This window comes from Trichechus manatus, unplaced genomic scaffold, assembly GCF_000243295.1.
Source record: "Trichechus manatus latirostris isolate Lorelei unplaced genomic scaffold, TriManLat1.0 scaffold00205, whole genome shotgun sequence".
Taxonomy (NCBI): domain Eukaryota; kingdom Metazoa; phylum Chordata; class Mammalia; order Sirenia; family Trichechidae; genus Trichechus; species Trichechus manatus.
The window spans coordinates 2,269,399-2,285,888 of NW_004444141.1; the positions used below are offsets into that span (position 1 = coordinate 2,269,399).

The 16,490-nt window shown below is 37.6% G+C and overlaps 1 protein-coding gene across 2 annotated transcripts in view; it reads right to left on the reverse strand.

Annotated features, from left to right (window-relative positions):
• The window catches only part of COG6 (component of oligomeric golgi complex 6), a 149,700-nt gene that overhangs the window by 73,123 nt on the left and 60,087 nt on the right, over positions 1-16,490 (reverse strand). For both annotated transcript variants that reach the window (XM_004388073.1, XM_023742224.1), the window contains exons 11-12: positions 12,414-12,478; positions 2,088-2,179 (exon numbers count right to left, since the gene is read on the reverse strand). In XM_004388073.1, the coding sequence (XP_004388130.1) occupies positions 2,088-2,179; positions 12,414-12,478 (157 nt within the window). The remainder of the gene's footprint in view (positions 1-2,087; positions 2,180-12,413; positions 12,479-16,490) is intronic.

The window sequence follows — 16,490 nt, forward strand, 5'->3', positions numbered from 1 at the left end:
TTGCCTACCTCTCTGATTTCATCTCCCCTTAATCCTTCCAATTCATTCAACTCCAACCACTGGACCTCCTCCTAGTCCTTCAACAAGCAAGCTTTTCCTGGCCTGAGGGCCAGAGTGTACCTCTGCCTGGGACACTGTGAGATCTTCTCATGCCCAGCTCCTTCACATTATTCAGGTCTCAGTTCAAATATTACCACCAAAATGCCTTCAAAAATAAGTCTCTCTCTCACACACACACATAACACACACCTACTCAAACATGGCCACTGTCTATAATTTCTATTTCCTTTCTCGTTTATTTTTCTTTAATGCCCTTATCACTATCTAAAATTATCTTATTTTATACTTATTCAATTGTTTGTCTCCTCTATTAGAATGTGAGCTTAAGCTCTGTTTTGTTCACTGCTATTTCCTTAGCACCTAGAAGACTAACATGTATACAGTCAATTTTAAATTGAATAAATGAGAAAATGTGTGAACCAGTAACAAAGGTACATGAAAAAAATGTATCAAAAGTAATTGTCATCCTCAATATTATCTTCAAAGACAGAAAAATTATAATTCTCAGAGTCCAAATGATTCTATTCCAGCACTCTCTACATTAGAAACAGAGTTGTCATTATGTTCAAATAACAAATTTCATGCAGTACCATCATGGGCATTACTAAATAGATTATGTAAAAATGATTCTACCACTTCTTTTCATAACACAGCATTTTCTATGGTATGTCCAGCTTTCAGCTGATCTTGTTCTTCTAAGTACCTATCATTCTCTTATTTCAGGAAGCATGTAACATTGCAGTTGAACCTAATTTACTGCTTTGAGTCATGGAGAATGGTGATAAAGCATTTATATCTAAAATGTTAGGGAACTAACCCAAACTCTGTCTCTGATCAGTTTTGTAGCCTGTGGCTTGTTAAGTTTTGTTTGAAAATCTACCAGTAGGATATGAAGCTTATCTGTTAGCTGTGATGTGTCTGGTGTCTACTCTGAGCTACTAGGGGGAAGGTAACATCGTTGCTGTAGTCTTGGTGCCCAGTGAACTACTGGCCCGTACACCTCTCCCAGATCTCTTATAACCCTACTGGCCTTTAACACTTGACTTTCTATTCCTGATACTGGCACCCTAGATAAAAAGTAAGTTTTAAAATCATTTTTTAATAGAAAAATATGGAACTATCAAAAATACAGCATTGAAGGATATTGTTTAACCCACCTACACGTATAACATGGTCTTACAGTGACATTTTAATAAAGCCCAAGTATATACTACCAACAAATATCCACAATGCAAAAACTGGAGTCAAAGATCACATTTTACATAAGGCAAGTGGTTCCTAATACCATAAAGTAGCATTTATTTAGAGAAGCTACTTTATCACTGATAGAAAACTAAATGCTAAAGAAGGAATTAGGTTACTTACATCCAGAATAAGATGTTTCACTCATTATACCCTATTGAGTACAATATATAGTTGCTTTAGTTGCCACAGATCTCTTACAAATTCAGGAAGACTCAACAAATACTTACTTTATAATGTTCTATCAGGGGTGTGTGTGTGCGTGCGTGCGTGTGTGCGTGTGTGTGTAGTTATACAGTAGTACCCCCTTATCTGTGAGGGATATGTTCCAAGACCCCCCATGGATGCCTGAAACCACGGATAGTACTAAACCCTATGCATACTATGTTTTGTCCTATACATACATACTTATGATAAAGTTTAATCTTTAAGTTATGCACAGTAAGACATTAACAGTTGAACAATTATAACAATATACTATAATAAAAGTTATGTGAATGTGGTCCCTGAGCAGGATGGAGCTGGACAGCGCAAGATTTCATCATGCTACTCATTTAACCCTTTCGGATAGTGGTTGACCACAGGTAACTGAAACCGTGTAAAGCAAAACCACGGATAAGCGGGGACTACTGCACTTGGAGAAGGAAGAAAAAAGGAAATGACAGAAGTTTCGCTTGTTATACTTAGTCATACACAAGATGAAAACAAAATAATCTTACACTGTGTTCAAAGTTAAATGAGCTATCATAGGGGATTTAACAAGCATGTTTCGCTATTTCACTTACCTAATTGTATGGTGGTAAAACTTGAGGAGATTAGAAATTTTATATAATAAAACTGCCCCAGGTTCAGCAACTATTACTTGCTCAATTCGAACCTATTAAAAAAAAGTGAGAAATTAAACATTTCTTAAAAGCATAACTTTTCTTCATTAATCACATGTAGTATAAATAGCATTTAAAAATAAAAATTTACTGCAGAAATCACAAAATGCCTCCTATAGAATTTCAAAGTATTAGGTCATGGAACGTAAAACAACAGGAACACTTTAGCACAGATCAACTCCACAAACAATAATCCATTTCCTGGAGAATCTGGCTCACGGCCGCTGTTACCAGAAATATCAACACAATGAGATCATTGCTGGGGTCTATCACCAGGACGTAACAGAATTCATTCAGCACTAAACTGCAAAAGCAGCTGCTACGAAAACAGGTTATCAGGGCAATATACTGCCCTATCACCAAATCTTCAGAAGTGATGAAAGAATTCTGGTCTTGAAACTATTAAACCAAATTTCTTTTGACTATTAATCCCAGAATAGGAAAGCAGACAAATGTTAAATTAGCACCAATATATTTGTATAATTATAAGGTTAGCAGGGTAAAATCAGATCTAGTACAAAGTTAAACTTGATCTACCTCAACTTAACTATCAGGAATTTTTCCAAATTAAACTCCATCCCTCACTGATCTTTCCCTTACTTTACAGTCCCTCACTAATGAACACCATCTAAAGTACACTGGTATGTACTTATTTACATACTGCATTATATCTACTGCCTACATTGTATCTTATTGCTTTCCTAACTAGATACTAAATACAAACACAGACATTGTGTTTTCTGCTTCTTTTACATCTCTGCAGCATCTGGTAGAACAGTACATACACAAGAGATGTTTAATAAGTGCTTCTGAAAGTTGAAGTTTCTCTGTACTTAGATTTTGGCATATGTCATAATGCCAACAAACTGATTTGCTAAAACAAGATTTTATAAATGCATTTTTTCAGCATACAAAATCCTCTTACAGAAAATTAATTTACAAAACGAATACATTTTGGCATAAAGCAATAGACTGGAAAACTACTACAATGCTATCAATCATTAGCGGCATTTAAACTTAAAAATCATAATTTTCACTTCACTGTTTCTTTTAGGCCCAAGCCCTCAACAGTAATTTAAATTATATATCGTATCAATAACTGATCGTTTCAGAATTTCAATATAATTTTGGGGCAAAACATAAAGGGCGTTAACTGTAGAAGGCAGTTCTTCTTTAGCAGATTAACACCATTTCAGCTATCTGGCAACGTGCCTTCTAGAATTTCTAGGCATCGAGAAAATAACTCTTCATTCCCACTCCCTTAAGAAAGGAGGAGAGAAAGGGGGGAAGGGAGGGAAAAGAGGGAAGAAAAAGAAAGTAACTAAGGGTAGAAAGAAGGAAGGAAGAGGAAAGGAAGAGAAAAACTCCCACCTCCTCACACATGGAGGCTTTGAGGGAAAGTCGCATCCTTTCCGCTGCAATAACACAACAAAGAAAGGCTAAGGCGCCAGCAGACTTAGACACAACACACCAAGATCGGTTAATCTGCCAGACAGAAACACTGTCTTAGGAGAGCTATACGAGAGACCAAACATTTTCAGCAAAAGCTATGAGGCCAGGGAAATAATAAAAATAACAAAGTAAAAGGCTAGAAGACACTAAAGAAGTGGCAGCAGCAACAACTAACTAAAAATTGCAATGGCAGTGGAGAGAAACAATTATTAACAGAGCTTAAAAGTGATGCTGGGAATAATGGCTCAGACAGAAAGTGCTCGGAACAGTCCCTGGCACATAAGTACTCAATAAATCTCAACTCTATTACTAGAAGCAGCAGAGATAATATAAAAGACAGACAGAAATGAAAAGTAGCAAAATGGACTACAGGCAATCCGACAGCACAAAAAAAGACAGGGAAGAGATAAGGAAAAAAAAAAAACAGAGAGAGGGGTGGTTCTCCTCTCCAGTTAGAGAGAGAGAGAGCTAGAGCTGTACCTTAGAGAGAATTTGTGTTGATGAGGGAGGGGACAAAGGGGGAAGGGAAAACGGAAAGGGAAAATGGCAAAGCTTCTTCACCTTAACATCAGAGACAGCTGCTTAGAGTGATTATTCGTTCCCCAGTATAGTTCAATGGGCCCTGGTCACGCAGTGGTTAAGAGCTCGGCTGCTAACCAAAAGGTCGGCAGTTTGAATCCACCAGCCACTCCTAGGAAATCCTATGGGGCAGTTCTACTCTGTCCTATAGGGTCACTGTGAGTCCGAATCCACTCGACAGCAAAAGGTTTGGTTTTCCTTTCTTTTTTTTTGGTTTTGTAGTTCAATGGAGCCCTGGTGGTACGGTGGTTAAGAGAAGCTCAACTGCTAACCAAAAGGTCAGCAGTTTGAATCCAACCAGCCACTCCTTGTAAATCCTATGGGGCAGTTCTACTCTGTCCTATAGGGTCAGTATAAGTCGAACTCAACTCGATGGCAACAGGTTTCATTTGGTTTTGGACAGTTCAACAGTCTGAGGGCACAATGATTGTATTATACAATACAGTACTCAGCTTTATTTTCCACATCACTTTTTTTTTATATACAGCTATTTTCATAAAACCCAACATCATTTTAGAAGGTCAGGAAGCATATAATACACTAAAGTTTTTACTGAAAGAAAATTCAAACGTTAGCCAGTAATCTCTCAGCAATCTAGAATGTTCACATAAAAGAAGGGTCAATTTACCCAATGAACATGTAAACACAAAGATTTAATATATTAATTCTGATGTTTCTATCTACAGTTGTGTGGTGAAGATACCTCTATAGTAATAGACTTGATGGTGACAATCCATAGTATCCTCTCCATAAATAAATAATTTCATCTATATGTAATTTTAAGCCTAGAGCACAGATTTTTAAAACTGGAAATAACTTTAAAGTTCATATCTGAATGTATACATTTACAACTATTTATTCTACTATATTTCAATTATTAAGACAAATAAAAGGTTAAATAAAGGATAAACCAAAAAAAACAAACTTCTTGCTGTCGAGTCAATTCTGACTCACAGTGACCCTATAGGATAGAGTTGAACTGCCCCATAGGGTTTCCATGGAACGCCTGGTGGATTTGAACTGCCAACCTTTTGGGTGGCAGCCATAGCTCTTAGCCACTACGCCACCAGGGTTTCCAAATAAGGGACAGAGTAAAACAAATATATAGTACATCAACAAGAGCTCCCACTACTATTGCCAATTTCTCTTCATGCTTCTAAAAATCAAAATCTCCTGAATTAAAAATTACTCATTCCTACAAAGAAAAGGCTAAGTGACAGCAGCTTATCCAAATCATCCATATCATGAATCATTAGTAAAAGATTAGTGGTTTATCAATTAGAAGGATGACATTTTATACCAACGGAATGTAAAAGTAAACGTATCACTAAGTGTGATGGTGAAGATTGTGTCAACTTGGCTGGGCCATGATTCTCAGTGTTTACATGTTATCATGCCCATGATTAAATCTGTTGTGAGTAGCCAATCAGTTGGAAGGGAGTTTCCTTGGGGGTGTGGCCTGCATCCGAATATAAGCAGAAGTTCTGGCCTTTTGCTCGCTCTGGCTCCTGTGGCTGCTTCCTGTTCATCTTGGGACTTAAGCTATCAGCTTATCTGCCAATCTTGGGATTCACTGATCTTCACAGACCGTGAGTGGGAGCCCTGCTCTCTGACCTGCCAATCTTGGGTTTGCCAGCCCCCGCAGCTATGTGAATCAGGAGAAGCCTTGCAGTCTTCCTGTCAATCTTGGGATTCATCGATCTTCACAGCCTGTGAGCAAGAGCCCTGTTCTCCGACCTGTCGATCTCGGGCTCGCCAGCCCCTGAGGCCACGTGAATCCTGAGAAGGCTCTATTCTGATCCATGGACTTGGGATGTTCCAGCCTCTACAATCGCGTCGGCCGTTTCCTTGATATAAATCTCTCTCTAAATATATTTATATGCTTTACTGGTTTTGCTTTTCTAGAGAACCCAGCCTAAGACACTAAGAAAAATAATCGGAATTATAATTGCAAAAGAAAATATTAAAGTAAATTTTTCTTCTCAGCTAGGAACTATATCACTGAAAATATCAGATACCTAAGTTAAGTCATAAAGGAAGAAAAGCCTTAAAATAGTTTAGCACTGTACATCACTATCAAGCTAACGTGATATGTAACTACTCTAAACACCTGTTAAATATTGTCTGAAGTAGGCAATACATGTTACCGTTATGTGGAAAAACTTCACGTTTCTATCACTTCAGGAACTAAAGGGATTTTTCTTCCTTACCATAAAAAGATTTTTGCTTCCTAACAACAAAGAACGCACAGCCCGCCTGCTCAGACATAACCAAATAAAAAAAAAAAAGCAGGATGAAACAAATCTGTAATCAATAAATGAGGAAAATAACCACTGAATGCCCCAAAGACAGCAGACAACATCAAAACATTTACAAAAATAGGACAAGATGGTTCCAGTAGGGGTCCAAAATAAAACACTGGATGATCTTCCAGTAGAAGAAAAGGTACTACACCTAACTGATAGGGAATTCAAATCCCTAATATTCAGAATTATCCAAGGGTTTAAACAATAAGCAGACAAAAATGAAGAAAAAAATAGACAAATTCATGGAAAAGGCAGACAAATTCATGGAAAATACAAACAAAAAAATGGAATAATTCAAGAAATTAACACAGGAACAAAAATGCTAAAATAAATTCACACCTAGAAATTATACAAAAACAACAATTAGAAATCCAAAAGATGAACAACAAGATTTCAAAAATGGACAGTGTCATAGAAGGGCTGAGGAGCAGGTTTAAACGATGGAAGACAGGATCAGCGAAATTGAAGACAAACACTTGGATACAACTGTTTGAGGAAAAATCAGAAAAAAGAACAAAGAAAAATGAAGAAACCCTGAGTATCATGTGGGATACAATCAAAAGCAAAACTCTGCGAGTGATCAGAGTTTCCAAACGGGGAGAAAACAGAAAACACAGAGAGGATCACTGAAGAATTGCTGACAGAAAACTACCCCAATTTCATAAAGATGAAAAGCTGACCATCCAAGAAGCTCAACGAACCCCATATAGGAGAGACCCCAAAAGAAAATTACCAAGGCATATCATGATCACACTCGCCAAAATCAAAGACAAACAAAGAATCCTGAGACCAGCTCATGAAAAACAAGAAGTCACATACAGAGGAGAAACCGTAAGACTAAGCTGAGATTATTCGGCAGAAACCATGCAGGCAAGAAGGCAATGGGATGACATATATACAATCTTGAAAGAAAAAAATTGCCGACCAAGAATAATATAGCCTGCAAAACTCTCATTCAAATATGATGGTGAAATTAGGTCATTTCCAGCTAAACAGAAATTAAGGGACCACGTAAAAACCAAACAAAACTTACAAGACTTATTAAAGGGAGTCCTTCGATCTGAGAACAAACAACATCAGACCACAAGCTGAATCTAGGACACAGGATTGTACTAGCTAGATACCAACCTAGGAAATGAACCTTTAAGGACTAGGGAAAACCAAAAGATTACAACAGGGAACCAGAGAGGTTAATCTGTAAATGACAACAGCAGCAGAACAATAAAAGAAGGAATAAACAGTGTAGGTATAGAACCTGCTAATGGAGAGGAAGGCAAGGCGATAGCAAGTAATAATAGATTGGTTCAAATCTAGGAAGATAAGCGTAAATTACAAGGTAACCACAAAGAAAGTTAACAAACCTACTCATCAAAATGAAGAAAAACATAAAGTTTCAATAAAAACAAAACCTACAAAAACAGAAGAAATGAAAAAAAAAATCCAAAAAGCAAAAGGAACTCAGCACAGGATAGTAACAGGAACAAAGAAAATGTCAGCACCACAAGAAAAAAAGCACTACAAAATGCAATCCCACTCCTAGGAATATATCCTAGAGAAATAAAAGCCATCACACGAATAGACATATGCACACCCATACTCATTGCAGCACTGTTCACAATAGCAAAAAGCTGGATACAACCTAGACACCCATCAACAGATGAACGGATAAACAAACTATGGTACATACACACAATGGAGTATTATGCAAAGATAAAGAACAACGATGAATCTGTGAAGCATCTCATAACACGGATAAAACTGGAGGACATTATGCTGAGTGAAATAAGTCAATCACAAAGGGACAAATATTGTATGAGACCGCTACTGTAAAAACTCATGAACAAGTTTACACACAAAAAGTAACAATATTTGTTGGTTACCAGGGATGGGGTGGGGGAACTAAACAGACAATAGATAAGTGGTAACTTTGGTAAAGGGCAAGACAGTACACAATACTGGGGAAGCCAGCACAACTTGTACAAGGAAAGGTCATGGAAGTTCCATAGACACTTCTAAACTCCCTGAGGGACTGAATTACTGGGCGGAGGGCTGTGGGGACCACGGTCTCGAGGAACATCTAGCTCAGTGGGCATAACACAGTTTATAAAGACAATGTTCTACATTCTACCTTGGTGAGTAGCGTCTGGGGTCTTAAAAGCCTGTGAGCAGCCATCTAAGACATTCACTGGTCTCATCCCTTCAGAAGTAAGGGAGAATAAAGAGAACAAGATAAAAGGAAAAGATCAGCCCAAAGGACTAATGGACCACAGCTACCACGACCTCCACCAGACTGAGTCCAGCACAGCTAGATAGTGCCTGGCTACCACCACTGACTACTCTGACCGGGATCACAATAGAGGGTCCTGGACAGAGCGAGAAAAGGATGTAGAACAAAATTCTAACTCACAAAACAAAGACCAGATTTACTGGCCGGACAGACTAGAGAAACCCTGAGAGCATGGCCCCCAGACACCCTTTTAGCTCAGTGGGGAAGCTGCTCCTGAAGTTCACCGTTCAGCCGGGGATTGGACAGCCTCATAAAACAAAACAAGACTAATGAGGCACAGCAGTCCAGGGACAAGGACTAGAAGGCAGGAGGGGACAGGAAAGCTAGTGATAGGGAACCCAAGGTTGAGAAAGGACAGTCGTAACATGTCATGGAGTTGTTAACCATTGTCATAGGACAATATGTGTACTGTTTAATGAGAAACTATTTGTTCTGCAGACCTTCATCTAAGGTACCAAAAAAAAAAAAAAGAATTATCTATGTGAGATCAAATTAACAACAGCAACTCAAAAAGTTTGATGGGAAGCCTAGGGGGCAGTGAGTTGGAGATAATAGTGATGGAATAATTTGGACAAGGATAGTGAGAATAGCAACACAATGGGAAGATGTAATCGATGTCACTGAATTACACATGTAGAAATTTCTGAAATGGTATAACTGCAGCTATGTGTATTTTCACCAAAAAAAAGGTTCTTCAAGGTTGAGAAGAGAGAGTGTTGACATGTTGTGGGGTTGTTAACCAACGTCATAAAACAATATGTGTACTGACTGTTTAATGAGAAACTATTTGTTCTGTAAACCTTCATCTAAGTACAATAAAAAAAATTTAAAAGAAAAAAGAAAAGATTTCTGCTTCCTTACTATTTTTCTTCATTGTCATTTGGTATCTTATGTTAAAATTTCCCAGCTGGACACAGTACTGCCCTATAATTGTTATAAATACCTTTATGGGTATATACCTTTAAGAAAGATAAACTGAGAATTTCTAAGTACGTTTTAAAACAAAGGCTGGCTTTGGTATATGATGTCTTTATAAAAGCAAAGGGTGTTATTTTAAACATTTTTACATCATAATATTTCTTAGTCAGACTAGGACAGGAAACTTTAAGGTCCATTCTAACCTTCAGGTTCTAGAATTATGATACTTTATACAAACACTTAAAAAAAAAAAAAGAAAAGCTGTAATAAGAAACATACCATAGGTAAGGGGGGCAGGGAGGAAAGACAAGACAAAGTTTAATTTATTCACTGAAGTGACTGGGAGTTTCACTTGACTATATGTAGTTACAAAAGGTATGATAAGTGCAAAGAAAGAAAACTTTTTATTTTTGTTCTACCTTTTCTTTTTATTAATCTTTCAAATAATTGCTGATATATAAAACAAGCAACATTTACATAAGCTATTAATGTCTGAAAACAAAACTGTATCAAACATGTCATTTGAGAGAAAAAAGTAAAATAATTTCAAAATACTTTGCTATTTACTGAACTGAGTCCAAAGATGATCTAATTATAGCAATAATCTAATTTTTAAATATAATCAATTTTGATACAGTGTATCATCTGAGATTTCCTTGCCTGGACAAAATACCAAAGAAAATCTTAGAAATGAAAGAAACTTAGTTTTAAATCTTAGTTCTTGATAATAAATCACAAAACTTCTATCTCAATTTATACATAATAAAGTCAATTAACAAGCAAAAATAAACTAACAATTGCAAAATATTCTCCAAATATTAATAAGAGAAAATAACATTTGTTGTAGGCCTACTAGGCACCAGGAACTGTGCACTTTCTGCTACATTATCTCATTTAATCCTTACAATGACCCTTCACAGTGGATATTTTTATATACAGGTTAAATATGAGCAAATTAAGGTGCAGAAACCAAAAAGCCAAACCAAACTCACAGCCACCAAGTCAATTCCGACTCATAGCGACCCTACTGGAGACAGCAGAACAGCCCCAAGGAGCAGCTGGTGGATTTGAATTGCTGCCCTTTTGATTAGCAGCTGAGGTATTAACCACTGCACCAACAGGGCTCCAAGGTGCAGAAGAGTCAGCTAATTTGAACAAGTTAACACAGTTAAGCGGCAAAGTGGGAATTCTAACCAAATTTGACTCCAAATTCTGCTCACTGTACTATAAATAGTATTGATAGTAATGACACTCATAAATAATAATATTTATCCTGGGGTTAATCATTACTTATTACTACAATACACAGATTTTAAAATCTAGCATGCTTGAAGCAATAAAGTAAATAGAGTATGTCCTTAGCAAATGTGTTGAGAGTTCATAGGTGATATATAGGAAGGCATATGTGAGTAAATCCATGTGCAGGTATAGGTGTATCTGCAGGGATATGTATACATGTTTGTTTGTGCCATGTATATATAGCCATATACATAGCAAAGCACATAAGGGGCATAGTTAAGGAGGTTTCCTAGACATACCCTAACAACTTGCAGGATTGGTTTACTGAGTTAAAACGCTTAGGACCATAGTCTCAGGGCACAACTTAGTAAACTGGCATAACATAGTTCATAAAAATAACGTCTTACGCTAATCTGGTGAGTAGCGTCTGGGGTCTTAAAAGCTTGCAAGCGGCCATCTAAGATACAACTATTGGTCTCTACTCTTTACTACTGGAGTATGCGTAAACACAATGAAGGAAATCAAAGGCTCAAAGGAGAAACTAGTTACAGGACTAACAGCCCACGTGAACCACGGCCCCTTCTAACCTGAGACCAGAAGAACTAGATAATGCCCTGCTACCCCTACCGACCATTCTGACTAGGGACACAACAGAAGATCCCAGATAGAATGGGAAGAAAAATATAGGACAAAATTCAAATTTCTAAATAAGGTCAGACCTACTGGACCGATAGAGACTAGAGGAACCCCTGAAATTGTCACCTTAGGGTACCCTTTGAACTTGGAACTGAAGCTATTTCTGAAGGTCAGCTTTCAGCCAAATAATAGACTGGCTTATAAAATAAATATCACCCATGAGCAATGTGTTCCCTTAAGGGTCAATTATATGAGACCAAACGGTCAACATTTACCCAAAAGCAAAGAAGAGAAGGCAAGGAAGGGAAAGGAAGCTACATCAATGGAAATACAACAAACAGTGAAATAATGAGAATGTTGACACATTGTTTAAAACGTAACCAATGGTACTGAACAATTTGAATAAAAATTATTAAATGAAAACCTAATTTGCTGTGTAAACTTTCATGTAAAACACAATAAAATATTATTTTTAAATAAAGTCTATAGGTGAGTTGCTTCAATTAAATAGACTCTAAATGAATTGATTAAGTAAGTTACTATGGAGAAGATAACATAAAAAATAAGTCAATATATGCAAACTAAGAATGTTTCAAAGTTTTCTTTCTTGAGAAAAATGGCAACAATTTTTTAAAATGTATCTTATTATTCTACATTAATGTGTTAATTTGACAAAATTACAGTTTACGTTCAGGCTGGTATTCCTTTAAATTCTTAAGCATGAACAAGACAATTTAACTAGGTAACATATGTAGCTGTTAGTTGCCATCAAGTCGATTCAACAACATTTTTAAAAACAAAATATATTACCTTTAGGGGTCTACACACACCCTCGGTGATATGTCCAACAACTTCTTGAATATTTTCTTCAACACCTAAAATTAATTATTAAAAAATTTAAGATATTTTTCCATATTATACCTTACTTCACCTAAGTTCAAAGGCTAACAAACAATAATACATATGGTTACTGGCACTATTAACAAACATTTAAAAGAACCATAACAATATTTTACTAAGTTCAGTATCTCTTAGAACATTGCTAATTTGTGTAAATACCTCAGTCTAGTAATTCTTGTTAATGCATTTGACTACTGAATTAATAAAATGAACATTCTTTCTTCATCAAAAAAGTATAAATATATGAGTTACAGGAAAAATGACTGTGAAATATATTACTTGAAGGAAGTAATATGAATATATAAGGAGCCCTGGTGGCACAGGGGTTAAGCGTTCAGCTGCACCAAAAGGTCGGCGGTTCAAACCCACCAGCCACTCCACGGGAGAAAGACGTGGCAGGCTGCTTCCGTAAAGATTACAGACTTGGAAACCCTATAGGGTAGTTCTACTCTGTCCTAAAGGGTCACTGTGAGTCGGAATCAGCTTGACGGTGATGGGTTTGCTTAGGTTTAATGTAAATACATCTTTGCATTTCTTCTACAAACACCTTATTCTAGGCAGTGGTGCTAAGCATATAAGGTGAGGAAACAAAGATGAAAATCATATTTTGCAATCTAGTGGAAAACTAACATTTACAAAATACCTACTATTTATCAATCACTGAAGTAGGCACTTGACCTTAACTGCTTGCAACCACCTTCATACTTTACAGATGGAGAAATCAAGGCTCAGAAAAGTCAAGTCATTCCTACAAAATAACCTGTTTCTTCTAACTCCAATCTATTTTTCTTTCCATCTCTTAAAACTGCCTCAAAGACATCCGTTTTAAAAACATCTGTAAAGAAATACATCCTATTAAACTGGATAATTAGAGTAAAAACAGAAATTTAACTTAACAAAAAAATGCAGACTTTGAGCCAATCTAACGTAGACACAGAGTATAATCTCAATATTGAATAGCTAAAAAACTATGAGGTTAACTAGTACCACCAATCTGCACACTGGCCTATCATGAAGTTCACGTGGCTAAGCTATGTAAAATAATCATTACCAGGCCACAAGATTTCTCTTCAAATCCTATTAAAAACGAATAACCCCGCACACTCTAAGACATCTTAAGATAGTCACAATTAAGATTTGAAATTGTACAAACAATGGACAGCAGAATTCTAAAAATTATCAAGTTTTATTTCATGAAATTAGACATAAATTTAAGTACATTTGGAAAATGTGGTAATTATTTATTTTTTGAAAACGTTAGAACAGTCATGTAAGAATGAAAAACAGCTTGGGTGATAAAAAATGAAAGAATAAGTAGCTTAATGACTTTAAGCTAGTCACTCAGCCTCAGTTTTATTACTAATAAACTGTACATAATATCATCTTTTACCTTTAAAAGAGGATTTGAGGATTTGAGATAATGTACACTACATACTCAAGAAATGTCTTAAGTGAATCAGAAGAGGCTAGGCTTGATAAGGAAGTTAATAAGGGTCCCTACAGAAGAAAGGCCCGGTGATCTATTTCTGAAAAATCAGCCATTGAAAACCCTATGGAGCACAGTTCTACTCTGAAACACATAGAGTCGCTATGAGTGGAACTGACAACAACTGGTTTTTTCTAAAACGGTGAACAGTTGAGCAATAGGATGAAAGAGGTATTTATGGAGAAGTAAGACTATCTGCAGAATAAGCGGGAACCTAGGGAGAGGAAGATTAATTAGGATCCTTACTGTTCCATCTAGCTGTGAAGTTGTTTATCTCAGTGAAGATGGGGGCAATAAGAATAGAAACTGAGGCAGGGTCAAGATGGCGGAGTAGTCAGATGCTTCCGGTGGACCCTCTTAAAACAAAGATCCGAAAAAACAACTGATTCTATTATATATTATGGCCATCTGGGAGCCCTGAAATTCAAGGGCAGAGTTGAGGAACAAGACTGCGTGGCAGGGGGAGGGAGAAACAGTTTGGAAGCAGCAAGGAGTTGCCAGACCTGATCTGGCAAGAGCCTGAGCCCTTCAGGCCTGAGCAGCTCATGGGTGAACGGTAAGGCAGGGAAGCGGCGGTGCTCAGAAGGTGCATTTTTCGCACCGGGACAGACCCAGTGCCAGAGAGTCTACACAGCCACCCGGAACCAGTGAGAAACAGCCCTGAATCAGCGAAAGATAACTACTTGCAATCGGCCTAGCATGCAGATCAAAAACACCCCCTTAGGGAAAAACCTCTCTCTCATTTACGTCCCCACTCCCGGCTCTACACTGGGTCCTGGAATGCCTTGACCAACTGCCAAGTCCCCTGGTCCAGAAGTAGGATCCGTCACACGCCCAGAGCCATTCTCCCTGGCTTGGAGAGTGAACAAATTAACAAACGGGTAGGCACAGCTCCTTTGCGTTGGCACAGGCATAAGGGATCCATGGACTTTGAGTGCCTTTCCCCCTAGAGAGACTTGTGCAGGCCCATCTTCACAGTGTAGGCCCTCATTACTGCAATTCAACTGGGTATATACTGGAACTCTAACTGCAATTGTTTCAGCTGTGAAGTTGCAGGTTCTTGACATGACACTGCTCAGCCAATTAAGCAGGGTCTTCATCTACCCACATCAGGGACCTGAGGACTGGTGGCTCCACCCATGCCACCTAGCCACCTTGGATAGGGGCTCAAGAATAAGAGGTGCTCCCCAGTTCTTACACCCAACAGCATTAGGTGCTCATAGTCTGGCTGCAAAACCCATTAACCTACGCGCTCTAGGGAACAGGGACACGCCTTCCTCTTGGACACTTGGGGGCAGCAGTCAGCCCACTGCCTTGGTCAGAGTGTGTCCCCCTGCTGTAGCCAGATAGCTGTGCCTACATCAATCACCCATGCCTGTCTAGGACTGTAAGTGAGAGCCTACACCACACACTTGGTGGCTATCTACCTGGGCACCTGAGCTGACTCCATACAGGAGAAGTGGGCAGACTCCTGAGCTCACATACCTAGAAAAAGATCTAACCACCTGGTGACAAGACATTAGAGCTTCAAAGGTGCCAATAATCAAACTAGCTCATATGAGCAGCCTATTTGGGCATATCAAAACAAAACAAGAAGCTAGGATACAGTAAGCAAACATAAAATAAATAAATATAATAACTTATTGATGGCTCGGAGAGAACATTCAATATCAAATCAGATAAAGAGGCAATCCATGATGGCTTCAGCAAGCTCCCAAAATAAAGAATCAAGAAATTCTGCAGAGGAGGAAAATTTCTCGGAATTACCTGAGGCAGAATACAAAAGATTAATATACAGAACTCTTCAGGAAATTAAGCAAAATGCAGAACACACAACAGAGGAAAGAAAAAAGAACAGAGAAGAGCATAATGACAAATTTAATAGGCTGCAAGAAACCACAGAGAGACAGCAATCAGAAATCCAGAAGATTAACAATAAAATTTCAGAATTAGACAATTCAATAGAAAGTCATAGGAGGAGAACAGAGTTGGCAGAAATCAGATAAAGCACTTGACACCAACTTATTTGAGGAAAAATCAAATAAAAATATTTTTTAAAATGAAAAATCTCTAAGAATTATGTGGGACGCTATCAAGAGGAATAACCTACGAGTGACTGGAGTACCAGAATGGGGGGTAACAGAAAAAATAGAGAGAAGTGTTAAAGATTTCTTGGCAGAAAACTTCCCTGATATCGTGAAAGATGACAAGACATCTATCCAAGATGCTCATCAAACCCCATATAAGGTAGATCCAAAAAGAAGTCACCAAGATATATTATAATCAAACTTGCCAAACCAAAGATAAACAGACAATTTTAAGAGCAGCTAGGGATAAACAAAAAGTCATCTACAAAGGAGAATCAATAAGAATAAGCTCAGACTACTCAGCAGAAACCCTGCAGGCAAGAAGGCAATGGGATGACATACATAAAGCCTTGAAAGAAAAAAACTGCCAGCCAAGAATTATATATCCAACAAAACTGTCGCTCAAATATGACA